At 35.8% G+C, this 27,106-nt stretch overlaps 1 protein-coding gene across 1 annotated transcript in view; it reads right to left on the minus strand.

The window, feature by feature from the left end:
- EPHA3 (EPH receptor A3) overlaps positions 1-27,106 on the minus strand; it is a 413,601-nt gene that overhangs the window by 64,269 nt on the left and 322,226 nt on the right. The window contains exons 8-11 of the mRNA XM_027874169.1: positions 23,574-23,676; positions 22,876-22,943; positions 17,771-17,896; positions 495-680 (exon numbers count right to left, since the gene is read on the minus strand). Of these exons, the coding sequence (XP_027729970.1) occupies positions 495-680; positions 17,771-17,896; positions 22,876-22,943; positions 23,574-23,676 (483 nt within the window). The remainder of the gene's footprint in view (positions 1-494; positions 681-17,770; positions 17,897-22,875; positions 22,944-23,573; positions 23,677-27,106) is intronic.

Genomic DNA, 27,106 nt, shown 5'->3' on the forward strand with positions numbered 1-27,106 from the left:
ACAGTTCTGGATCTACTCTGATCTTGACCTTCAAAAGCTGTGAAGTAATTCTAAAACCTTTAAAGGTGTCCCAAGTCCAAAATATGTGAATTTAAGTACTCAGAATCCTAAATAAAGACGTGGCCAATTCAGGAAAAGTAACTAACTGGGAGCCAAGCCAAATAGATTAGAGGCAGTAATCTTAGCTTTCACTTATGCTGCCTTTCATTGCTACTTTCCTCTGATTCTCTCATTTCCTACAATTCCCTACCTCCCTTTTTATCTATAGCATTTAATTTGTTTATTTGTTCTGGATTATGCCCCCCCCTTTTTAACATAGTGTCTTCATGATAGAAATCTGTTAAGCCTAAAATTGGTAGTTTTTGTTAGAACAAAATCCTACTTGGTAAAATATTTCATATTTGTGGATAGATGACTAAAACGGAATATTGTTAAATAAGTGAGATTAAATAAATTTAACATGTCTCCCACAAAGAAATTCACTAAGGCCTTACTTTTGGTAACAACTCCTTCAAGCCGAATGATATTAGGGTGGTCAAACTGTCCCATGATGCTTGCTTCTCCCAAGAAGTCTCTCCTCTGCTTTTCAGTATAGCCTACTTTCAAGGTTTTGATGGCTACTGAAATCTCTTTTTTGGAAGGAAGCTTTAAGCGTCCACTGCATACCTCTCCAAATTCACCTGGAAGAGAAGAGAAGGGGGAAAAGTTATATAAATTTTATGAATCATATGACTATACAGTAATAATTTTCCTCCACTGTTGTATGGTTCACAGTAAATACTTTAATTATAGTTGAAGATGATAGTCTATAAGAATATCTAGGAATTCCCAATATATACTAAGTAACAAAAGGACATAGTAGAAGCTTCCAAATACCTTTTATTTCTCCACTATACTAGCTCCACTGTTACAGGTTCAGAGATATGTCAAGGCAGTAGGAAGGTAGAATGCTTCACTAGACTTTTCTTCAGGAAATTGCCAGTGTCTCTAGAGACATCTCCTACCTACCATTTGTGTCATGGATTGAGTCCTCACCAGTATTTCAGATATTCAGCTGCATTATTTCCATGCAGATGGGCATTTGGACTTGTCATTGAACCTCTCTGGAAAATGAGGAGGATAACATCTGCTACTGATTTACTTTATAGGAGTTTTGGAGGATTACTGAGATACTAGCTATAAAATTCTCTGAGATCCTAGGCAGAAATGTGGTATAATGATATGAAATATGGCATAACATATATGGGACATAGAGATCTTGTAGAACAACTCTATTTGTTCATGTCTTCATTGAAAATATACAAGAATCAACAGCATCCAACAAAATAATGTAAAATAATCATTTATCTATTAACTAAAATATAGTATTATCTTTTCAATATTCCACAGGCTGAAAAGAATTACATAAAATATTTTGATGCTATTAAAACACATTATTCTTATATATAGAATTAAATAGTGCCTGTTGACATAGTTATTTTTTTTTTGATTGAGAACATGCTAAGTAAAACAATCAGGTTTTAAAGTCAGAGAAGATTCCTTTAATTTGTTGAAAAGCTTAAAATTTTGAATATATAATTGACACGTGATACAAAGGATTACATTTTATATGTTTTCCACAGAGTTGAGGTCATTTCTTTTTTTTAATTAAGTTATTTATTTTTAGTTTTCAACATTCACTTCCACAAGACTTTAAGTTCCAAATTTTCTCTCCATCTCTTCTCTTCCCTCCCCTACTCCAAGACAGGGAGCATTCTGAATACCCCTTCCCCTAATCTGCTCTCCCTCCACTCACCTCCCCTCTTCTCTTATTCCCTTCCTTTTCTATTTTCCTGTAGGGCAGGATAGATTTCTATACTCCATTGCCTGTATATCTTATTTTCCAGTTGCATGTAAAAACAATTTTCAACATTGGTTTTTAAAACTTTAGGTTCCAAATTCTCTCCCTTCCTCCCTCCCCACCCACCCTCACTGAGAAGACAAGCAACTCAATACAGGTTATACGTGTGTATTCATGTAAAACACTTCCCTAATAATCATGTTGTGAGAAACTAACTACATTTCCCTTCATCCTATCCCACCCCCTGTTTATTCTATTCTGTCCTTTGACCCTGTACCTCATCAAAAGTGTTTGCTTCTGATTACTCCCTCCCTCAATCTGCCCTTTCTTCTATCACCTCCCCCCTTATCCCCTTCCCCTCTATTTTCCTTAAGGTTAAGATAGATTTCCATACCCAACTGAATGTGTACGTTATTCCCTCCTTAAGCCAAATCTGATTAGAGTAAGATTCACTCATTCTCTTTCACCTTTCCCCACTTTCCCTCCATTGTAAAAACTTTTTCTTGTCTATTTTATATGAGATAATTTGCCCCATTCTACTTTTCCCTTTCTCCTCCTAGTATACTCCTCTCTCACCCCTTAATTTTATTTTTTAGATATCATCCCTTCATCTTCAACTCACCCTGTGCCCTCTGTTTATATATATGTATATATATAGTATGCATAGTACATATATACATACATATCTATATGTATGTATATAAAGTATGTATGTGTGTATGTATGTATTTATATATGTGTGTATAGGGATATATAGTGTGTATATATGTACTATGCATATGTATACACATGTGTACATATGTACATATGTATATACTATACATACATATACACATGTATATATGTATGCATAGTACATACATACACATTATACATACTTATACACACACACATATATATACATACATACATACACATATACACACATACATGTATTTTTTTTTCCCTCCAACTACCCTAATACCGAGAAAGGTCCTATAGGCCATTTCTAGTGGATTCTGGGATGTTCTTAAAGTTTACTAATAATAATATTACAAGAATTTAGCTTAACTTCTTTTATTCTGATATATTTTAACATTAAAAAATTAGTTTCTGACAGTACATTTTTAAAATAAAATTCTTATATTACTTTGAATGGATACTTTTGAGTAATATTTAATATTTGGTCACTTCTCTATCAATAAAAGACAATTATGTGTTCTAGAAATACATTAGTTTTTCAATCTCTGAACTCATTTACCTTTAGAACAATTAAAATAAAAGTAATTTCACATACTTAACCTCCTGAAACTAATATCAGAATAAAGAGAGATTTAATATTTCATTCCTACCTAGTTTTTGTTTTTGTTTTAACTATAATGGTCCAGTTTTTTTTCCCCAGATATAAAAACTTGTATCATCAACTCATTTACATTCAGAGACTAATGAATGAGTGAATGAAGTATAAAGAGCCTAGAGTGAGTGGGACAACTTTACTCTATCTCCATTTGTGATTAGTGTAGGGGCTATCATTTTCCTTCAGCTCCATCCTCTTATTCAGAGTTACACCTTCTAAATGTTTGTTCTATGACTTGGGCTAAAGGAAAGGGCACAGAGATATGCACTTCTTGCCCCCCTCCTCTTTTTTTCTCTCCAAGGAAGTGAATGGCAGCTCTCTAATAATGGATCCAGCAAAATGTACCTCTATGGTTTCTAAATGCCTTTCATGAAGTCCTTAAACTTTCTGACACCTATCATCAGCTTTGATTTTGTAATTTTTTTATTGCACAACCATGCTCTGGAAGACCAAAGATTTAAAGCAGCAGAAGAATAGAAGAGTATAAATGGGTGAAGATTTTTTAGGAGAAGAGGAAGAAGGATAAACCAGGAAAGGTTGAGCTCCTGCATAGTATCAAGTGGAGCTGTGTAGATTGACCCAACTAGGCTTATGTGGGAAAAAAATGTAGAAATTGCTATCCAAAAGAAATACTAATAACACACCAAACATATATATGTAAACGGTAGCATCTCCAAGCATAGGGCTGCTCTGTCTGTAACATCCTTTATTTGGTACATCTTTTCCCTGAAGGGATAGAGCTCACTACACATGGAAGGGTGTAAGTGAGCCAATGGGGGAGGCAGAGAGGGGAGAAGTGAAAAAGTAGTCTGGAGGTCCAAGGAAGGAGGTAGGAATTCCAGGGAAAGACACCTTGTCACCTTAGAGAATGGAAGAGTAATGGAAATCTCTGCTGAGTTTGTGACCATGAAAAAGGAAGAGCCAAAAAAGCAGTGTGCCAAAGACAAGGGGCAGCTGAAAGATCAACAAGTAATGCCTAAGAATAGCTGAGCTAGAAACCACAACAGCCATGCTGGAGACCAGAGATTGATAGTAGACTGCAGCTACTGACAGGAGCAGTTTTTATGCAATTTGAAGGGGAACTGATTCTCTCATTTTGGCTAATGAGAGAGAGAGAGACTAAGTTTACGCCTTCCCTTGCTGGAGCTGGTCGTCTAGAAGGACCTCATTTCCAATATGCTTTGCGGAGAAAGAAGTGGAAATATATTTTACCCATTTAGAAATATGGGTTGAAGTTTAGATTGTTTTATTATTTATGTCTATCTTGATTAAATGTTTTCTTATTTCAGTGTTGTATGTTGCCTAGGTCTGAGGTCATAGTAAATCACTGAATATCTGAGACTGAGGTCAATTTCATGTATTCCAAATTTCTAAACTGAGCTTACTAAGTGCATACAAACCCTTCATGTCACTCAAACAAAAGAATATAAGGAGATATACATTTCTCAACACCCTTGAGTTACGATTTTTTTGGAGCCATGGGAAATGAAGTTACACATGTAACCATATCTCAAGCAATTGTTTCTACATGGGCCATATTCACAGACTTGGTCTTATCCTAAGTTGTAAAGGTTCATGGGGTTTTATACTGAGGCAAAGGGATGCAGAGCCTTTCAAAAATATACCTAAGTTGAGCATACTTCCAAGTGGGAAGTACACCAACCATAACTAAGACAGAAAAGGATAAACACAAGGGTTAGTAGAATTTCTTTTGTATCAGGGTCTACACACAGAGTTATTAGCATTTCTAGCTATTTCTGCCCATATGGTCCCCTTCCCCATCTTCATAAGAAGGGGCCTGGTCTGACCAGCTTGCATCAACTTCTAGGAATACAGAAGGGATAGTCTCACTCTAATCTGTCAGGCTTCATCTGGAGTGTTGTGTTCAGTTCTGGGTACCTTGGTTTAAAAAGGACATTAATAAGCTGAAGAATATTGAGAGGAGGGCAAGTGGAGTGGTAGTTCATGACATATGACAATCAGTTGAAGGAACTGAGACTTGGAAAAGAGAAGACTTAAGGGGGACATGATAGAAGCATTCAAGTATTTAAAGGGCTGTTATGTAAAGGAGGGAGAAGATTTATTCGTGAAACAGAACCAAATTTAAGCCTGATATCAAGAAAAAACTGACTAACGAAGCTGTCAAAAAAAAAAAAAAACAAACAGAATTGTCTACCCTAAGAGGTAATAGTTTCCTCTCCTTGGAGATCTTCAAGTACAGGTTGAATGACTTCTTAAGTATGCTAAACTAGATGATTCCTTTCACGTATGGTTTGGACTTGACCATTGAAGTTCCTTTCAATTCTCAAATGCCATGATTTGGTGATTCAGTCAGTTTTTAGCAGATTATAAGGGGAATGCAGGACTTGGGCAGGGACTTTAATTAAATCTTTGTGTCTCTAATGCCTGACATAGTGCTTAACACATAGTAGTTGCTTACTAAATTTTAGTTGAATTAGAAATACTGGTTAATTATTTCTATCTCAGAGCAAACATACCAAAGTTATGTTTTTACTTATGTCCATAAAGATGGCAATGAATCTGCTGAAATATCTGATTTTACATAAAAGAGTTAAATTTCTTCACTAAAAGCATGTCTTTTTTCTTGGTTTTGATATTTTTTCATCGTCGCAGACCATACCTTTCCTGACTTAGCCTTTGAAAATCAGGAGTTACATCCCTTCATGCCACAAAGAAGCATCAAAAGAGGGCTATAGTGAAGGTCACAATTTAAAACTTAATCAGAAAATAACAATAGGGGAAAAAACAAAATAAAACAAAACAAAACTAAGTTCATTAATCAATAATGTTGCATTATTCATTTATAAGAAAGAGAGAAGTCGATGAGACCATTATATGGGATTTATTCTTTTCAATGGCCTTCAAAGATAGTTCTCTTTCACCTATTTTAATAAAATGTCTTTTTAAAAAGTAATTACATAACTAATCTTTTAAAATTATAAACCAGCTTCTCAATTATAGTAGATAGACTAAAACAAACAACTTAAAACTTAAAAATTCCTTCTTCAATATCTGTCACCACATTTAAAGAATTTACTTCAGAACAAGAGATTGTCATAATAAGATGGAAAAATAATAGGGCTAAAGATATTACATATTTTTAAAGCTTATTCTTGAATTCACATAGCTCTGACCATCACACCTCAAGCAAGATATATAAGAACTGAGAAAAGGTCCAGAGAAAGGCAATTAAGTTTATGAAGGATGAGAAAAAGCTGAAAGGTATAAAGACTTGAAAGGTGTGGATGGGATGAACAATGATTTGTTTACCACATTTCAGAATGTTAAAGCTGCAAGACAGACAGACTTAAAGGCATGGATGCTAGCTTTAGGATAAACAAAAGAAACTGTGGCACTTTCATGGAGGGAAGTAAATATAAAGAAATTATCATCTTAAGAGGACATATGATAATATAATGAGGACATCCAGAGCACATATGCTGTCTGAAAGTTGAATGGGATTCTGATCATTTCATTGACTGTCTTTCACCTCCACAATGATCCCTCTCCTCATCTCTGCCTGCTGACTTTCTTCATTTCTCAGCTGAAGTCTCACCTGCAACGAATCCTTCCCAGTTTTCCTTAATTTTAGTGCCTGACCTCTGAGATTATCCCCAATTTGTCTTTTGTGTGTTTGTGTATTTTGTTTGTACATAGTTGTCTACATGTTGTCTCTTCCATTAGACTGTGAGCTTCTCAAGACCAAAGACTGTTTTTGTTTTGCCTTTTTTTTTTTTTTGGTATTTCTAGTTCTTAGCACAATGCCTAGTTCCAAGTAGACAGCTAATAATGCTTTTTGACAAACTTAGTAGGTAATTAGCACCTTGTCATTAGAGAAGTTTAGGCAGAGGAAGGATAATGACTATTATACAGGGATTCATAATCCAACTGCCCAAGAGAAGGATGATGTACATGTGGCTAATCATCATATGAAAAAGAGCTGTGGGTTTTAGTGGACTGAAAGCTCCGAGTAGTCTTAATATTATATGTCAGCCACCAAAGGAAATTAAATGTTGGGCACAGTACCAGGAACTGAGACTTGGAAAAGAGAAGACTTAAGGGGGACATGATAGAAGCATTCAAGTATTTGAAGGGCTGTTATGCAAAGGAGGGAGAAGGGCTTATCATTTCATATGAGGATTGGTTAAAGGATTTTCAAATGTTTACCTTGGAAAAGGAAGACTTAGGAAGTACATGATAGTTGTTTTCAGGAATTTGGGGGGCTGGGATGGAAATTAGGGATTAGATGTGTTTTGCATGTCCTTGTAACAGAACTAGATTCAATAGATTGAAGCTTCAGAAAGGCATACTCATTTTAACGTAAGCAAAGCAATAACAAACATTTGTCCAAAAGGAGAATTCCTTGCCTTGATAAATAGGAAGTTCTCCATCACTGGATGTGTTAAAGTAGAAACTGGGTTATCACTTGTCAGGTGTGTTTTAGAGGGGATTACTGTTAAGGTTAGGGTAAATTATATTGTATTTTATATCATTTCCAATCATGATATTCTATTATTCTAAATTCTCTCTCAAGTCTATTATAAGGTAGAAATTCTTTGATGCCTGACTTTTTGAGCTTGATTTTCCAAAGGATGTTCCTTAGTGTCATTGTTCGGAGCATTCCAGGCACAGAGACAGCCAGTTGTTGTACAGTCATTTCAATCATGCCTGACTCTTTGTGACCTTATTTGGGTTTTTTGTTTGTTTGTCTGTTTTGTTTTGTTTTGGTTTTTTTATTTTTTTGGTTTTCTTGTTTTGTTTTGTTTTGTTTTGTTTGTTTTGTTTAGCAAAGATACTGAAGCAATTTGCCATTTCCTTCTCAAGATCACTTTACAGATGAGGAAACTGAAGCAAACAGGGTTAAGAGACTTGCCCAGGGTCACACAGTAGGTACCTAAGGTTGAATTTGAACTTGGGTGTTCTTGAGTCCAGGCCCAGTGCTCTATCTACTGCACTGCCTGGCCAGCATGAGATGACTGGAGAAAAGGTCTAAAGTTGAGAGAGGAGTGTCTTGTTTATGGAACAGCCACGAGGTCAGTGCTATTGGATCAAAGTATGTGGCAAGGAGTATGCTATAAGAAAACTGGAAAGGCAGATGGAGGCTAAGTTATAAAGGTTTTTGAATGCCAAACAGTATTTTTTATCTGAATCTGAAGGTGATAGGAAGACACTGAAGCTAAGTAGAGGTGGGAGGGGTGATATGGGAGGACTTGAATTTTAGAAAAATCACTTTACTGGATGATTGGAGGACAGATTTGAATGGAGAGAGACTGAAGCAGGCAGACCAAGCACAGGCTTTTGAAATAGTTCAATCATGAGGCAATGAGGTCTTATTAGTGGTAGTGTCATAAAAGAGAAGGAGGCATATTCAAAAAAATGTCACAAAAATGAAATCAAAAGGCCTTGGCAACAGATAGGGCAGCTAGTTGACACAGTAGATAGAATGCTCAGTCTGGAGTCAGGAAAACTATTCTTCCTGAGTTCAAATCTGGCCTCAGAAAGTTATTAACTGTGTGATTCTGGGCAAATTACTTAACCCTGTTGCCTCCAGTTCTTCATCTGTAAAATGACCTAGAGAAGGAAATAGTGAACCACTCCAACATCTTTGCCAAGAAAATGCCAAATGAGGTCACAATGATTCAGACACAACTGAAAAATTACTGAAAAACAACAACGAGCAACAGATTGGATATAGGGGGTAAGGAATTCAGGACAATTTTTAGACTTTTAGACTGAAGGCCTGGGAGAATGATACTGTCCTCTACAATAATGTGGATGGTTGGAGGAGTGGTGGTGGTGGTGGTGGGGAAGATAATGAACTCTGTTTTGACATGCTGAATTTAAAAGAGAGGTAATGTGCCATAGTGCATAGATGGCTGGCCTGCAATCCAGGAAGATCTGCATTTAAGTCCTGACTCTGACACCTATTGGCCCTGAGATCTTGGATAAGTTACTTTACTTTGAAGTTAAGTACATTGTTCTAAGACCATAAATTACAAAGAAGTTACTGTTCTGTATTGACAGAGGAAGACTGATATTTATCCATAGAGCATCCTACACTAAGGAAATTACAAGGTGGGCAATTCAAGTGAAACTGATTTCTCCAAAGTTAGCAGTGATTGCTTAATTGCCAAATCTAATGCCTTTTCTTCATCTTCATCCTTCTTGACTTCTCTGTAGTCTTTAACTGATCTTCTCTCTTTTTTTTTAATTTTTAGTTTTAGTTTTCAACATTTACTTCCATAAGATTTTGAGTTCCAAATTTTTACCCCATCTCGCCCCTCCCCCCACCCCAAGATAGCCTGCATTCTGAATACCCCTTCGCCTAATCTGCTTTCCCTGCTATCTCTATCCCCTTCCCCTTCTATTTTCCTGTAGGGCGGGATAGATTTCTATACCCCATTTCCTGTATTTTTTATTTCCCAGTTGCATGTAAAAACATTTTTTATTAAACATGTGTTTTTAAAACTTTTCATTCCAAATTTTCTCCCTTCCTCACTCCCTACCCACCCTCATTGAAAAGGCAAGCTATACATGTGCAGTTATGCAAAACACTTCCATAGTAGGCATGCTGTGAAAAACTAACTCTATTTCCCTTAATCTTATCCCACCCCCCCATTTATTCTATTCTTTCTTTTGACCCTGTCCCTCCTCAGAAGTATTTGCTTCTGATTACCCCCTTTCCCAATCTGCCCTCCTCTCTATCATCCTCCTACTCTCTTGTCCCCATCCCCTCCTATTTTCCTGTAGGGTAAGACAGGTTTCCATACCCAATTGAGTGTGTATGTTATTCCCTTCTTAAGTCAAATCCTATGAGAATAAGATTCACTCATTCCCTCTCACCTTCCCCTGTTTCCCCTCCACTGTAAGAGCCTTTTCTTTTCTGTTTTTTTTGTGAGATAATTTACCCCATTCTACCTTTCCCTTTCTCCTTCTCCTAGTATAATCCTCTCTCACCCTTTAATTTCATTCTCCAGATATGACCCCTTCATCTTCAACTCACCCTGTGCCCTCTATCTATCTATCTATCTATCTATACATACATATAATTTTTTCCTTCCAACTACCCTAATACTGACAAAGGTCTCATGAGTTACAAATATCATCTTTCCATGTAGGAATGTAAACAGTTCAACCTTAATAAGTCTCTTATGATTTTTCTTTCCTGTTTACCTCTTCATGTTTCACTTGAGTCTTGTATTAGAAAGTCAAATTTTCTATTCAGCTCTGGTCTTTTCATCAAGAATGCTTGAAAGTCCTCTATTTCACTGAATGACCATTTTTTCCCCTGAAGAATTATACTCAGTTTTGCTGGGTAGGTGACTCTTGGTTGTAATCGTATCTCCTTTGCCCTCCGGAATATTATATTCCATGCCCTGTGGTCCCTTAATGTCGAAGCTGCTAAATCTTGTGTTATCCTGATTGTGTTTCCACAATACTTGAATTGTTTCTTTCTGGCTGCTTGTAATATTTTCTCCTTGACCTGGGAACTCTGGAATTCGGCTACAATATTCCTACGAGTTTTCCTTTGGGGATCTCTTTCAGGAGGAGATCGATGGATTCTTTCAATTTCTATTTTGCCCTCTGGTTCTAAAATATCAGGGCAGTTTTCCTTGATCATTTCTTGAAAGATGATATCTAGGCTCTTTTTTTGATCATGGCTTTCAGATAGTCCAATAATTTTTAAGTTCTCTCTCCTGGATCTATTTTCCAGGTCAGTTGTTTTTCCAATGAGATATTTCACATTGTTTTCTAATTTTTCATTCTTTTGGATTTGTTTTACAGTGTCTTGATTTCTCATAAAGTCACTAGCTTCCAATTGCTCTATTCTAATTTTTAAGGAAGTATTTTCTTCAGTAATCTTTTGGACTTCCTTTTCCATTTGGCCAATTTTGCTCTTTAGGGCATTCTTTTCTTCATTGGCTTTTTGGACCTCTTTTGCCATTTGGGTTAGGCTATTTTTTAAGGTGTTATTTTCTTCAGTATTTTTTTGGGTCTCCTTTAGCAAGCTGTTAACTTGCTTTTCATGATTTTCTTGCATCACTCTCATTTCTCTTCCCAGTTTTTTTTCTACTTCTCTTATTTGCTTCTCAAAATCCCTTTTGAGCTCTTCCAACGCCTGGGACTGATTCATATTTTTCTTGGAAGTTTTGGATGTAGGAGCTTTGACTTTGTTTTCTTCTTCTAGTTGTATGTTTTGATCTTCTTTGTCACCAAAGTAAGATAATATAGTCTGACTCTTTTTGCGCTGCTTGCTCATGATCCCAACCAGTTACTTGAGTTTTAAACTCTTTGTTAAGGTAAGAGTCTGTTTCCAATGTGGAGAATGTACTGTCCCAAGCTTTGGGGGTTTGTACAGCTGTTTTCAGAGATACTTCTAGGGACCTGAAAAGTGTCAGTTCTTCCAAGGTGCTATGATAAGGGGCGAGGTGTTTCCTCTCCACCACCACAACAAACTCCACCACGCCAGGGCTCCTCCTCGCCAGCACTCTTCCTCGCCCCAGGACCGCCCCTCAGAACTGTGACCCAGATCCAAGCACCAGCAAAGCAAGAGATTTCTGCCTCAGCCCTGGCAAAGAGATCTTTGCAATCCCCCTCTGATCAGCCACTCAATTCCCCCTCAGTCTGTGGGCCAGAAGCTCAGGACACAGCCACTGCCCTGAGGGCACGCTCTGGACTTGTGGCTGAGACCTAGCTTCTTCTCTCACTGCAGTAACAGATTTTTTCCCGCTGACCTTCTAAGTTGTCTTTGGTGTTCATGGGTTGAGAAGTCTGGAAACTGCCACAGCTGCCCAGGATTCAGTCCTCTGGGGCCTGCTCCAGGGTTGCTGCGGCCTGCGTGCCCATGCCGAACTGCGCTCCTCTCCCAGCCCGGCGTGATATACCTTTCTGATCAGTCATGCAGGTTGTCCTGGGCTGGAAATTTGTTTTACTCTGTTTTTTTGTGGGTTCTGCTGTTTTAGAATTTGTTTAGAGCCATTTTTGTACAGGTATTTGGAGGGGTTTGGGGGAGAGCTCTAGCAAGTCACTGCTTTCCCTCGCCATCTTGGCTCTGCCCCCATCTTCTCTTTTATTCTTTCTTCTCTTGAAGTTTTCATGACACTGCTCTCTCCTGGTTCTGTCCCCATTGTTGAACTCCTCCTTAGGCTCCTTTGCTGGATCTTCATCCAGATCAAGTTTGCTAATAAAGAATATTACCTAAGGCATCATCCTGGGCCTTCTTCTCTTCCCCCTCTAAACTATTTCACTTCGATGATCTCATCAGCTCCCATTTCCATGTTATCCCTATACATTTGATTCTCAGATCTCTCTGTCCAGCCTTAACATCCTGACCTCTAGTCATCTTCAACTGCCTATTGGATATTTCTACCTAGATACCCCGTAGACATCTTAAACTCAATACCTTTTCCCCCAAACCCTCCTCTATTCCTAACTTCTTTATTACTATTGAGGATACAACTTTCCTCTTTGTCACCCAGACTTGAGCCCTAGGTGTCATCCTTAACTCCTCACGTTCTGTCTCTAACTTCCTATATCCTGTTAGTGGTCTTACTGTTGTTATCTTTTGAATGTCTCTTTTATATGCTTCTTTCTCTCCTCTGACACCATCCCAGTGCCAGGCTTTCATCACCTTATGTCTGGACTATTGTAATAAGTGGCTGGTTGGTTTCCCTGCCTCAAGCCTGTCCTTACTCTAGTCCAACTGATACTCATCTGTCAAACTGATGTTCCTTAAGCACAGATGTGATCAAGTCTCTCTCTCTCTCTCTATCTGTCTCTGTCTCTTGGCTCTTTGTCTCTCTGTCTCTGTCTCTTTCACACACACACCCACACTCTCTCCATCTAATCAATTTCATTGGCTTTCTATTATCTCTAGGATCAAATATAAAATATTCTATTTGACATTTAAAATACTTCATTAACTGCCCTCCTTCCACCTTTCCAGTCTTCCTATACATGATTCCCTTCTCTGTACCTGCTATCTAGTGACACTGACCTCTGTGTAGTTCCTTATGCATGGCAGTCTATCTCCTGACTCTAGACATTTTCACTGACTGTTTCTCGTGTCTGCAACTCTCTCTCTATACATGTCTACTTCTTGGTTTCCTTCCATTTTCACCTGTTGTTGTTCATCTTTCATTTCAAAGAGAACCAGGGACATCATGGATTGATGTCTTGACTTGAAAGTGAATCGGATTTAAGTGAGGCAGAGCTGCACAGTCATCAGCTTCACTCTCTCTTTCAGAGTCACTGAAGTCCAAGAGAAAGACAAGAGTCAAGATGACTGGTGATGGCCCAGGATGCACTGGATGACCTTGGTATCTTCAATGTCTGACCACGGTCTAAGTGTTCCACGACTGCCTTTATGGCTTTGGAACAAATTGTTTTCATTTGCCCATTCCACCAGGGAAGTTTCATATGCTTGGAGTTCCTTTAACTCGCCAATTCATCTGAGGCTTGTTAGTCACCCTCAACCTGGTTTAGTCCATCTGCCTATATGGCATTGAACTGTGAGTTCCTTGAGTGAGGGTACTTTTTTGTTTAGTTTTGTATAGTTTTCATCTTTCTTTCCTTTCTTTTAGAAACAAGGAAGGAAGGAAGAAATGAAGGAAGGAAGGAAAGGAGGGAGGGACGGAAGGAGGAAGGGACGAAGAATTTATTAAGGGACTACTTTATGCAAAGCACTCATTACTTTCTTTGGAACAGGAACTCCCCAATGAAGAAACTCTGTACAAGTGTTTTACACCAAATTTCAAATCAAGTGGGTAATTGTACAGGTATTTTTTATTATTAGATCTTGAGAAGAAATTTGTCATAGTATTGAATCTCTTCCAGAAGATCTAGGCTGACGTCTAGGAAGAATTCCTCCTTATTTGAATGTATTACAAAGAGGATATACATATTTGGCTAGAAATCCAGTATAACTTTATAATGTTTTATGATTTCATCTTGACAGTTGGGGAGTGGGTAGGAACACAGAGAAGGCTAGATACGTTTGGATTTATGTTTCTGAGAATACGAAATCCCACAGTCCTGGGAATACACATAAACTGAATTACAAAATGAGTGCTCCTTACAAAATAAAATAGCCATAATTTATACCTAGAACTAAGCTTGCATTTTGGGACTAGAGAGTATATTTAATATAACAACTTAATATCTTAGCACAAAGACATACAAATGATATACATGCAAATATAACTAAATATAATTTGGAGAGAGGAAGAAAAAAATAGCTAAACCTCAGACTCACACTACAATAACAAAAGAAGATCAGTAAATCTTTTAGTAAATCCTACTACAAAACTGAGTAATGGCTCTGGAATTGACCTCTCACATCTGTCCTTTTCCAACTAAAATCTTTTAACATGAAAGATTTCTCCAACATCCCCATTTTTAAATCAAGCTTCTGCCATTGTAGTTAAGACCAACAAGGTCATCTAAACCAAAGATCATTAGAGAATTGTCTCAAGACTCACAGGGTGTACACCTGTATACATATTACATCTGTAGGTTTGGGTGTTAGCTGAATCTAAGTCTCTTTTCTTTCCTTTCTTCCCCACTCCATCAAGCTTCCAAGTTCAATTTGCAAAATCTTTGGGCAGCAAACTACTACTTCCACTGAAGATGATGGAGAACAGTGCACTCTTGTGGGGCAGTGTTAAAACCAGCAAGAAATAAAACTTCACAATGAACAATAATTAGTGAATAGTTATAGCCTTGGGGAAAGGAAAAAAAAAGAGATTCCTAATTAAGTCTGTTCTGACTCTGAAGCAATGTGGTTGTAAGGGGAGTTTCAAAATAAATTCATTAATCATGAAGCCCTCTTGCATTTTGAATTGAGAAAAGAAAACATAAATAAAATGAACTTCCTATAATAAATGACTAACTCATACTTTGAATAACAATCAATATTAAATGTCAGCTGTTAAACTTGACCCAAGTGTAAGAGTTAAGAAAATACATATCCCACCTTTCTTTGGTATGCACTTAACGGTGTTACACAGAGTTGATGTGCTGGTTGTATTTGCTGAAAGGTTCCTTTTCTCTTTCTTTTTCTATAAAGTGTTGGCTTCTGGCATAGAGGGAGGTTATGGCTTATTTTCATAAATGAATGCAATAGAAAATCAAAAACTATCCCAAAAATTATTTTAAAAACATAGGGTAAAAAGAAAGGGAGAATTTAAAATGTTTCAGAAAGAAACATAGGCCCATGAACTAGTTCTTTCTTTCTCCATATACATAATACACACACACATATATACATATACACATACATACACACTCACATATATGTATAATATATAGTATATATTTAATATATAGTTTGTACATGTGTGCATATAAAAACATATATGTGTATACACACATTGTAACTACTTCAATAGACTGTGTTTCCTTTGTAATTCTATATATGTTGTTTTTATGCATTTGAAAACATTCTCCGAAGAGATCCATAGGCTGCATCAGACTGCCAAATGTATAAAGGACACATACGTACACACAAAAGTTAAGGACCTCTGTTTTACAGAGTTCCCTGGGGCACTGAAAATTTGAGTGACTTATCCAAGGTCACATGTGTCAGAAACAGAACTTGAACTAAATTCTTCTCAATTCTAAGGCAAGTTCTCTCTATTTGCTATATTGCTGCTTTTCTGACTCATATGTATTGAGAATAAAATCTTCCTTGTCAAGCTAAAACAGTCCTATACCTTTGTGATATTTTAGCATTATAGTTAATGTGACTTTCTATAATATGACAGAGATAATTGGAAGAGACATTTTTTTCAGTCCTTCACTATAATACTTACATCACATTGTCTTTGCAGTTTATTTTCTTTTAGATTGGTTTTGTTGTTATTTAGCCATTTTCTGTCATCCCTGACTATTCTTGATTGTTTTTTGGAGTTTTCTTATGCAAAGATCCTAAAGTGGTTTGCCATTTCCTTCTCCAGCCCATTTTACAGATGAGGAACCTGGGGCAAACAGGGTTAAGTGCCCAGGGTCACTCAGCTAGTAAGTATCTAAGGTGGGATTTGAACTCAGGTCTTCCTGACTCTAGACTAGAACTCTATCCACTGTGACACCTAACTGCCCCATGGCAATGACCAACAAGCCCTTGGTTCCTTGGCATTTTATCCATACTTCTAAAGTATGCTAGAAATCTATTTCCAACTACCTCCACGTAAAGGTGAAAACACAACAAAACAAAACACAAAGCAATTATTTGGTTATCTCAATTAGGTTCTTACAGGAATCCATCATTCTTTAAATGGAATATAACTATATACATATGAATGTATATATTTATATATTCACAGTGCATGCATGCATACGTATCTGTATGTATAAGCATATGTGTATATATATACAATACATATGTACTATCTATATGCCAGTTTAAGAATCATGGATACCTGTAACATCAATTGATTACAACTGATTAATTGGTACAACCAGAATCTTGTGTGTGTGTGTGTGTGTGTGTGTGTGTGTATACACATAAATATATATGTATATACATACACACGCACACACGCACACACACACATCTACATATATCTCCTTAGTCTGGATCTGTGACTGACATGGGGAACTCTAACTTTCTCTTACTGACTTGTCTTCCTAATTATTAGTCTCTGTAAGGAAACTGGTCTTAGTGGATTCTGACTCAGTGCTTTTTATTTCTTACAAGGCTTTCCAAAATTGTGCATACTTCTCCATTTTTGATTGTCACATTTTAAGCAAACTAGAGAAACTTGAAGTTTTAAAAAAATCTAATTGATGATCATTTTGTAAGGCAAATCTTTGGTGTTCAAATAGATTTTCACATATTGGGTTTGTTTAAAACAAAGTAAAACTGCACTTTAATATTCCTGGAATCAGACTTTTTGACACATCATCACAGTGACCTTGGAAAGGTTTTGCTTTTCCTGCTGTCTAAGCAGCTGAATAGATCCTAAGTATGAATGTTGTGGTTTACAGGTCTATAAGTCTGGCACCTTTGAAATCATTAAATTCCATTAAGCATACCTCCACTATTTTCAAATTTCAACCTTTCACTTTCACAAGAGAAAACTTCTCCTAGTAATGTATTCAGCACCAGGGAAATGAGTGGACTTAGTCATCTTTTTTGCTCACTATTGTATACTGGCTATTTGTATACAGAGAAACAGATAAGATACATTTATAGATAATAATATTGATGGTGTCAGGTAGCATTTATAGCACTTTAAGTTTTGCAAAAAAAAGCTTTACAAATATTATCTCATTTGATCCTTGAAAAAATTCCTTGAGGTAGGTGCTATTATTAATTATCCTTATTTTACAGATGTGGAAATGAGAGAAGTCAAGTGATTTGTGAAATTAGTGTCTGGGGTAAGATTGGAATTCATATCTTCCTGACTCCAAGTCCAACACTCTTGATACTCAGATACTTAGCTGCCTCATAGATAGATGGACAGATGGACAGGATGATCATGTAATGATGATTGTGATACAGATACAAATATTGCTTGGACCGTAATACCCTGTTGATCACTTGTAGGAAAGAATTACATTAAAGTGTTTACCTGCTCCAACAACTTTGTCAATGGATATACTGGTAGCATCCAACTCCTTGGCAAACTCATGCACAGCCTGGTTAGGGTCTTCATATGTATGGGGATCTACATAAGTTCTGAGACCTGGAAGCTTTACTGTAAAAGAAGGGCACAGGACAAAGATGCATTATTATATCTGGGTTCTTAGCACCAAGAAAATCTATGGTACAAATCAAATTTTAACAAACTATTGATAAAAGAAAAAATCCTTACATTTCTGAAATATAAGTAGCATTTACTTTTTCCCTGATATCCCAGACACTGACAGACATAGAGCCATGTACAAGCATTGTTTAAAAAAAATCGTAGTGATTTCAAAGATGAACAAGACTATTCTTGTCAATCAAGGAAGGCAGGTGGACCAAGAAGTAAAGGCTAAAAATATTTCAAATATCTCACAAAGTATAATTCATCTCCCTTTATTTCCATTAATGGACCATATTTACACAGCCCTAGTTAACCATTTAATTGAGGCCAAAGAGACAAAAAAGCATTATTTTCTTTATTATGATTAATTAATGCCAATATAATTAATAATAAGGCATAATATTAATGAATAACACTTGGATAAATCTTGCAAGAGGGCTCTAGGCATTATAAACCATCCCTATTATTCCTTTAAGGAAAAAAAAACCTTGTAAACACAAGCCGCATATACATTGTCATAAAATAATATAAAATTCCCAAGGAATATACTTAATTTTGAAATGATATCTTTATAACTTTGTAGGTAAAATATTTTAAGAAATATTGTAGGTAATATTTGTAGGTAAAATATTTCGAGAAATGTTTAGGATCTTAAGTGAAATAAGAACAACGACAAAAAAATCCTTCTTTTATGTATATATGTGAAAAAGATTTAGATGTGACACCCCAACATCTGAATTTGAAGTTCTTCAATTAACAGAACAGGAATAACTTTGACTGCTAAGTGACATAAATTAACTCCCAAAGGGATAATGTAGAAATATCACTAGATCATTGGTTCTGTTATAAAGAGCCTCAAATACTGTATAAATCTAACTTCCTCATTTCACAGATGAGGAGTTAGGTCAGAGAACTGATGTTACTTGTGATGTCACACAGATAACAGTAATTAGATGAAAAACGTGTTTAAACTGAAAGACATTATTGACACCTAATAATCACAGACTATTTCCTAATTTTAGTAATAAGCAACCCCTACAGTTTTAGGAATGAAAATGACAAGGATCATTAGATTTTATTTCACATTGTTTGGAAGGCAGGGTGAGTTTCTTATTGTTTCCTTGTTCAAAAATAGAAATGCTCAGGCCAATAATAACTTGCTTAGTGGTGGTTTTGTCTTGTTATTTCTGCTCTGTAGCAATTTCAGATAGCAGAAATTCCCTCCACCTAGTAGCAATTCTTTTTTAACTTATAGTCTAACAAGATTATGACTTGCTTATGATCACAAAGCATTTGTCAGCCAGATGTTCCTCAGTCTAAAGCTGCTTTTCTATTTGTGCTGTCCTTAAATTTATATTCCCATAATTATTTGTGTTAGGCTTTCTATAATACTTAAAAGTAGCTAATACTAGTAATACTACTCCCAATTTACAGATGAGGAAAGTTAGGCTCAGAGATTGAACAGTTTGCACAGTGCCAACAAGTCCCTTAATGTCATCTTGCAGTAGATATCGAATAACAGGCAAGATGGTAATTGAGCACTTCAAGGGAACTGCAGATTTCTTTACAAGTAATGCTGTATTACAGACAGTCCACAAAGATCAGGTTAAAAATGTCCAATACTTCCCTTGAATCCACTATGCACTTTTGGAACTTAAGGAGCTACTCTATTGGAAATCCATCACAGTGGAGGCATTGAGTATTCTTGAAAATAGTTTTCCAGCAGCGAAACTGATGTCAGATTAGGTGGGCTGGGATGGAGTGGTGAAAAGGGAGTTAACATTACTCAATCATTTCCTTCCTCAAACATAGTGAGGCAAGGGAATGAGAGAATACAGGGCAAAAGAAAGAGATCAGCTTTGCCAACACACCTGCTTCATCTGGCAGCTGCTGCTTGCACTGCTCCAACTTGGAAACAGGGCTGTGTGCTCTCTAGCCTGCCTCCCCTGTCACTTCCAAGGACATTTGAAGTCCAGGGCTGGACTAAAGTACAGATGATGGAACTTCAAAGCTAGGGGCCTGGCTGGACAACTTCCAGTTGTAACATAAGATGCTCAAAGTTGGGGAGGGTTTGTTTGTTTTTGTTTGGTTTTGTTTTGTTCTTAACCTAAAAAGAGATAAAAACCTAAAAGAGATCCTAAAAAGCTATTGAAAATGTGACTGTCATCACTTTGGATTAGAATTTGTAGCAATACTCATTTGTAGCAATTTGTAGCAATATCACAATGACACATATCAGTCTGTTGTTATCCTCTCTTCTCACTATTTGGGTCCCGCTGCAATAAAGTGAATGCCTATAGTTCAGGCCCACACATTAGTTTCAAATAAGATAATCCCTACATCCTGCATTATTTAGCTTATATCCTGATATTAAGCAAAGGGATATTAGTATTTATTACTCAAAGAAAAAAATGCTTTCAAACCTCAGGTAGATGTCATTATTTTAGCAAATAATCACAATAGTATTTCTTTTTCTTGAAGAGCTTAAGGAAATCAATTTTATGGAGATTGACCGCCATCAGAATTTACTGAGAGGGTTATAAAATGAGTTGCCAGGCAATTGCCTCAAAAAAAAAAGATTGCAAAATAACTTGCTGGGCTCAAAAACAATAATTTTTTTGGGTGGTTCTTTTTTTAAGTTCATTAGGGAAAGCACTAACAGAAAAATGTGGTATTAAAAAGATGAGATTATTCCTATATAAAAACAAAAAAAGTAATTCACCGTATATCGCTGTTCATTAAAAATTTTGTAAATGTCTTTTCCATCTACACTAAGTTCAATTTACAGTCCTCCTCCCTCTATTCAATTTTTAACAAAAACTAACAACAACAACAAGAACCTGCCACACACAACAAAATTAAAAGATGGTTCCTGTTGGGATTTCTGCTGCTGATTTTTAAGTGGTGACCCCAGAGGGTCCAGAGATCAGGTGATCCAGGCTGCAAGGAGAATAATCCCTTCACACCAATAATTAAGGGCAGCACATAGAGTAACTGGGTTCTGTCATGAAAAACAGATAATAAACACATGAACATGTGTTAAGCTGTACTACTTTACAGCTCATTTTGTGCAAACACAATGATTTACATTTCCATTTACCAGCATGAGTTGCCCTAAGGGTAGCAAAAGGTAAAAAAAAAAAAAAAAAAAAAAAGGTCCCAGCCAGAGAGGGCAAAGGGATAGCATCTGAGGAGGTGAAGCACATTTCTGTTCCTTTGAAGCAATATTATAGGATTTGTAATAAGGCTGGAGGGAATAGTTCCTAGCTGGAGCTTTTTAAAAGTAATACAGAATAAATGGACTGAAATAAACCATCTGTGGTATTTAAGATGCAGAAAGTTTATGACAGGCATGGAGGTTACTTTATCCTCCTGCAGCCAGAATAAAGAGAACTTTCTGTGTCTTTTAAGAACATTGTGAAATCAAAGAAAAGTCAAGTTTTAACAACTGCCACTATAGAATCTCATAGCTAGGACAGGTCTTTATAATACAGTAAATGCATGCTTACAAAAAAAGGCATCAAAGGCTAAAATTCATTAGATTTATAATTCTAATAAAATGTATAGAATTGGCGTGGTACTACTCTAAAAACAATATTTACAGTCAATTGTCTAGTTCAAATTAAAAGCCCCTTAATCCACAGGAATTTAACTTCTCTGACTAATTTATGAATGGCTATCACCTCACCCATGTCAGACAGCCAGGGAAGAAAACAAACCATGACCTGCAATTCATCTGTGGCACTTTTTTAATGAATGCTTTTATTTTATAACCTAATTTACTTTGAATCATGAAGCATTGCTGATATGGGTCACACATGAATACTGGGTTGTTTGTGTCCAGTTCATCAATAGTTCATTAATTGTCAGTGGTAGCATAATGATCCTGGGAACTATTATAACAGTCATGTTCCACTCAGAAATGAAACAGAAGGAAAACACATTAGACAAAAAGAATAATGTAATCTGGCAATTGGTGCCATTTCTGTCCCATTGCAATTAAATTCTGGAATATATTCTTTCTCCAAGCTACTGTACATATACTTCACGTTGGCAATTATTAATAAAGTTTTCACTTGAGATATAGCTAATATTACAGTTCTTAGAAGTAAATCCAGGGAGTAATTTCCGCTGACATGCAGATTTTTTAGCAAATATGTGTACAAAAAAGTCCAGCAGATTTTTAAAGGTAGATAATTTGTGTTTTAAAAAGAAATTTAAAAGACCCCACTGCTTCTTTTAGGTAATCAGTTTTTGGTTGCCACTTTTAGATGGAATATATTTTTGAAAAGTAAACTAATTTGCATTCTCCAAAAACATCTGAGACAATTTGCTTCACCAAAACTAAAACCAGAAAGCCTTTTCATCTGCAATTAAACACTTTCCTTCCCAGGGGAGGTTTTCTTTTGGAGAAAATTAGAAGAGGCTCAGTTGGTAGTCTTAAAATGTGAAATATATAGGCTTAGCTAATAATTGACTATCAGGTAACTCCACAATAAAACAGAATGTTTGGAAGTTTCCTTGTGGTAGACCACTATGGAATAGGACACTGCAGAGGCTGAAGTCTTTTACGTTTTTTTTCTTCTTAGAACTTAGAAAGCAAGTTTCTATTTACATTTCATCAGAGATTGAAAATGAGAAAGCTGATGTTCTGTTTTGCATTTCAGCAATGCGTAGTAGAAAACAGTTGGTTTAATACCCATATTTGGACAAAATGCATAGGTTCCCATTTATTTGAATTTTGAAATGCAGACTCTTAAAGATTACTTAATGTTGAGAACTAAACTTTCTTTTCCTTTTGGAGATCAATTTCATTTACCATATTGCTCCTCCTGAAAATTTTACTTTCTACAAAACAAAATGTGATTTCGTTCATGAATCAACAAATGCTAAAACTAAAACACTGAAATTACAATACAGAAACTTACAGTGTCCATTCCCAAAATGAAGTCTTTTTTCCTCTGCACCATGCTTTGATTTGTTATAGCCACAAAATCTAGGAACAAAGCAAGAGGAAGGAACATTTAAAAAGGAAATTTGAAATCATTATATATTTACATGTGAATATATTCTCATGTGAAAGAAGCATGAGAATAAAGTGTTTTACCTAAACAATTAAATGCTCTAGTGAAAGTTTAATATGTTCATATCTTCTATGCTCTCTACAGGAAAGCTGAACTCTCAGAAGACTGGAAAACTGATTAATGGGAGACTTTGGAGTTTCCCAAATTCTATCATGCTGTCTCTCTAGTTGAATTTTACAATGGCCTTAGAATCTTTATAGTTTTTAATATTTTTTATACAACTATTGAATGGATGAAGATTGGGTTCTGCTATTTTTAGCAATCATTACTGCTGTGTGGTGTTGCTATGGGTTTCTGGAGAAGAAAGGGAGGGAAAAAACATAGAAGGGAGGCAGACAGAACAGGAGAAGGAAAAAATAGAGAACAGGTAGGTAAGGTAAAATCAAGTGGGGAGAAAAAGAAAGAAGTAGAAAAAGAGAACACAGTAGAATTTCAAGTCCAAGCAACTCTTATACCTGGAAATTCTTGATTGACTTCTCTCATAAAACTCTGGCAGCAGTTAAGAAAAGAAAGTAAATGTATAAGATAGATGATGAACTCACCTCCCGATCAGGACATATACCACAACTGTCAGAAGAATAATTGCTACTGCAGCTGAAATGGCTATCATGACAACCTGGCTATTCTCGCTGGAGATGGAGAAAGCTGTAAGGTCAAAGAAAAAAAGACATTAACACATCACAACTGACACCCACACAGGATGCTGATAAATTAAGCCATCTCTATTCTGCTTTGTGCTTTACCTGAAAATAACTTAATGCTCAGTACCTGCTCTGAGAAGTAATTCATTTTTATCCAAAATTCCTCCATCTTAAAAAAAAGACAAACTTCCTATTGCATGGTATTTTGCCTGTAAGTGCTTAGCAACACTAAGTTAACTGCTTACAGTTAACTAGAATTTGAATGGAAAATTATAGGAAACTTTAAAATGAAGAAACTTTGTCTTTTCTCACAAAAATTATCAAACCAATCAAAACTATTTATTGAAAACAGACTGACTAGTTTTCCTTATCCTTTTAAAGTAAGAAATATGGAGAAATAATTTATTGGCTGAACCCAAATTTCTAGAGGAGTGGGAAGATAATGCAAAGTATCTAAGAAAAAAAGGTTTTAAACATCATTTAACTCTTTTGAGCTAGGTTGAAGTGTGATGTAGCATTAATAATTATTGAATTAAATGGTGAAATATAATTCATTAATCAAGTTATGCATCTGAATTTACCCAGTGATTAATAAGGGCTTATGTCATCTGCAGTATTTGAAGACAAGGGCTTATGTCATCTGCAGTATTTGAAGACATTTGAAGACATTTTAATTTTTTTGTCATTGTCATCATATCATCACTACTATTATCACCACCCCAACAGCAAATATTTCTATCACTGCAGTGATCATAACTGACTTTTATCCATTGCTTTAATGCTTGCTTGGTATTTTACAGGTATCATCTCATTTGAACCTTAAAATAATTCAGTGAAATTGTAACCATAGATATTATTATCCACATTTTCTTAGTAGGAAATCCAAACTGTGAGAGGATGTGTCTTGTTCATAGTCACATAGCTAGTAAGAATCAGAAGTCTTCCTGCCTCTAAACCTGGTGCTTTTTCCACTATCCCATACTGTTTTGTTTTTGCTTTTCTTTTTTGCTAGGCAGTGGGCTTAAGTGACTTGCCCAGGGTCACACAGCTAGTAAGTGTTATGTGTCTGAGGCTGCATTTGAACTCAGGTCCTCCTGAATCCAGGGCTGGTGCTCTATCCACTGTGCCCCCTAGCAGCCCCTTCCCATACTGTTTTATATAAGGATTGAATGAGATAATATTTGTAAAGTACTTAGCATAGTGCTTGCACATAGTTGGCATTTAATAAATACTTATTTCCTTCTAAAAGTACATAAAAAGTACATCCTTTAGATTATTTAAAAAGTAGGTAAGCAATAAATCATGTAATTTTCTTCAGATTATGCCAAATTTCTAAAGCAATAAATCATATAACTTGATTATCTCTCTTCATTAGGTAGATTTTTTTTTCAGAATCAGAAAATTTTCAGAAAAATCAGGTAGGGATTTGAAATAAGACTATTTTTATATAATGTCCAAACAGTTGGTAATTAAAGAAGATTTTAAAATATATATGAAAGGAGGGAGTTAAATTATAGGTAGAGTTACAAAAAAAGACTTTTGTTTATACAAAGGTACCTAATATTCCAGCATCAACACTGGATATGGTTCATAAATACTTGTTAAACTAAATTTAATTAAATTATGGTTGTTGTTTTTTTTTTTTATCGATGACCCTTAATCTCCTTGGGATTACAATGTACCCTATACCAAACATGTATGCTCCTATACTTTGAGACCATACTCTATCACAGCATTTGCTTCACATTTACAGAAATATAAGTACTACATAAATGATTAGTTTGTTTCTGAGTATAATTTTTAAGTTTTTGTTTGGAATCTAGCATGTTTTCTTTTAAAAATTAATACCATGATGAACAGGAACTTACTAACTAGTGGACTGGGGTGTTTGAACATCATCAAACTCTATGCCTTGGTATAAAAAGTTTTCTATAATGTATGACTTACAGACCCATAGGCATTCTTTGAATCCTTTCAGGAGGTATACAAGGTCAAAACTTTGCATAATAATACTAATAGACTGTAGTTTCCAATATGGCAAATAGTGATAGATATAACACACATGAACAAAAAATAAATATTTTTTAGCATGGAAAGGATTTTGACAACAAAATGTATGAGAATTGCTACTGTAAGACATGGCCATTTAGGAGTACCTAGCTGAGGAAAGGCAGGGGCAGGTGATAGAGAGGTGGTACACCCTCCCCCCTATTGACTCTGCCCTATTTGAAATAAGAATCTAAAATGGGACAGTATGTCATTATCTTATTTTTTAAATGGTGGTAGGGCAGGGTAGAAGGGTGATGCATGCCTGATATTTAATGGGTAAAGAGAATTTCCAGTTTTAAAAAAAAAAACTCATTCTACCAATTCAGGTTAGCACCTGCTCTAAAATTTATAATTTTAGAAAGTTGTCTGGGGCAATTTACACTTCTTGCCCAGAGTCACACAACAAACATATTTCAGAGGCAGAATTCAAAACCAGGTCTTCCTTGGCAGGCTGGTTCTCTACTCACTATGTCATGATGTTTCACATTTTAAAATGATATTCTCTATTCATTAAGGCCAGGCAGAAACACATTCAACACAAACTCATCAATATGACAAAGATTCCCAAATAGTATGGTGTGGTATGGTATGGTATGATATGGTATGATATTTTAATCGCATTGCTGTACTTTATTATCCATCAGCCTTCTTTGGAAGATTTCATACATGAGTTATATTCTAACTCAGTGTTGCCACTGGTTGTTTTCTGTGTGTCTGGCAAGTAAACCAAATGAGATTATAGATCCTTTTGAGTATGTCATATTATGTTATATTTTGTTATAATGGAATATAGTTTTAAAGGGCTATATTTGTGATTATATTTTTATTTTCAGGGTACATATATATGAAAGGTGGAAAGTTTTAAAATCTCTAATGAATTTTTATTAACCACCTCACACAACATAGCTCAATGTATACTCCAGAGAGAAAAACTTCCAGAAAGAAATCTCATTTCCCTCAATTATAAATGGGTAGGCGAGTGAATTAAATGATCTCTAAGGACCCTTCTAGTTCTAACATTCTATAATACCACTGGATTCTGCAAAGCACTAAAGGAAAACAATGTCACTGTCATTACTGAAAACTAGAAAATTTTGGATAAAAATGTTAAATTATTTTAATAATAATAGTTAACATTGATGTATCTCTCAGGTTTACAAAGGGCTTTACAAATAATATCTCACATGTTCTCACTATAACCCTGGGAGGGTTTTATCCCCATTTTACAGATGATGAAACTGAGGCAAACAGAGGTTAAGTGACTTGCCCACAGTCACATTGTCAGTGAGTGTCTGAGTTCAGATTTGAATTCAGGTCTTCCTAACTCCAGGTCCAGTGCTCTATCTACTTTATCACCTTACTCCCTCTAAAATTTTTGGTAACTG

This window comes from Vombatus ursinus, unplaced genomic scaffold (genome assembly GCF_900497805.2).
Source record: "Vombatus ursinus unplaced genomic scaffold, bare-nosed wombat genome assembly UNPS02014805.1, whole genome shotgun sequence".
Lineage (NCBI taxonomy): Eukaryota > Metazoa > Chordata > Mammalia > Diprotodontia > Vombatidae > Vombatus > Vombatus ursinus.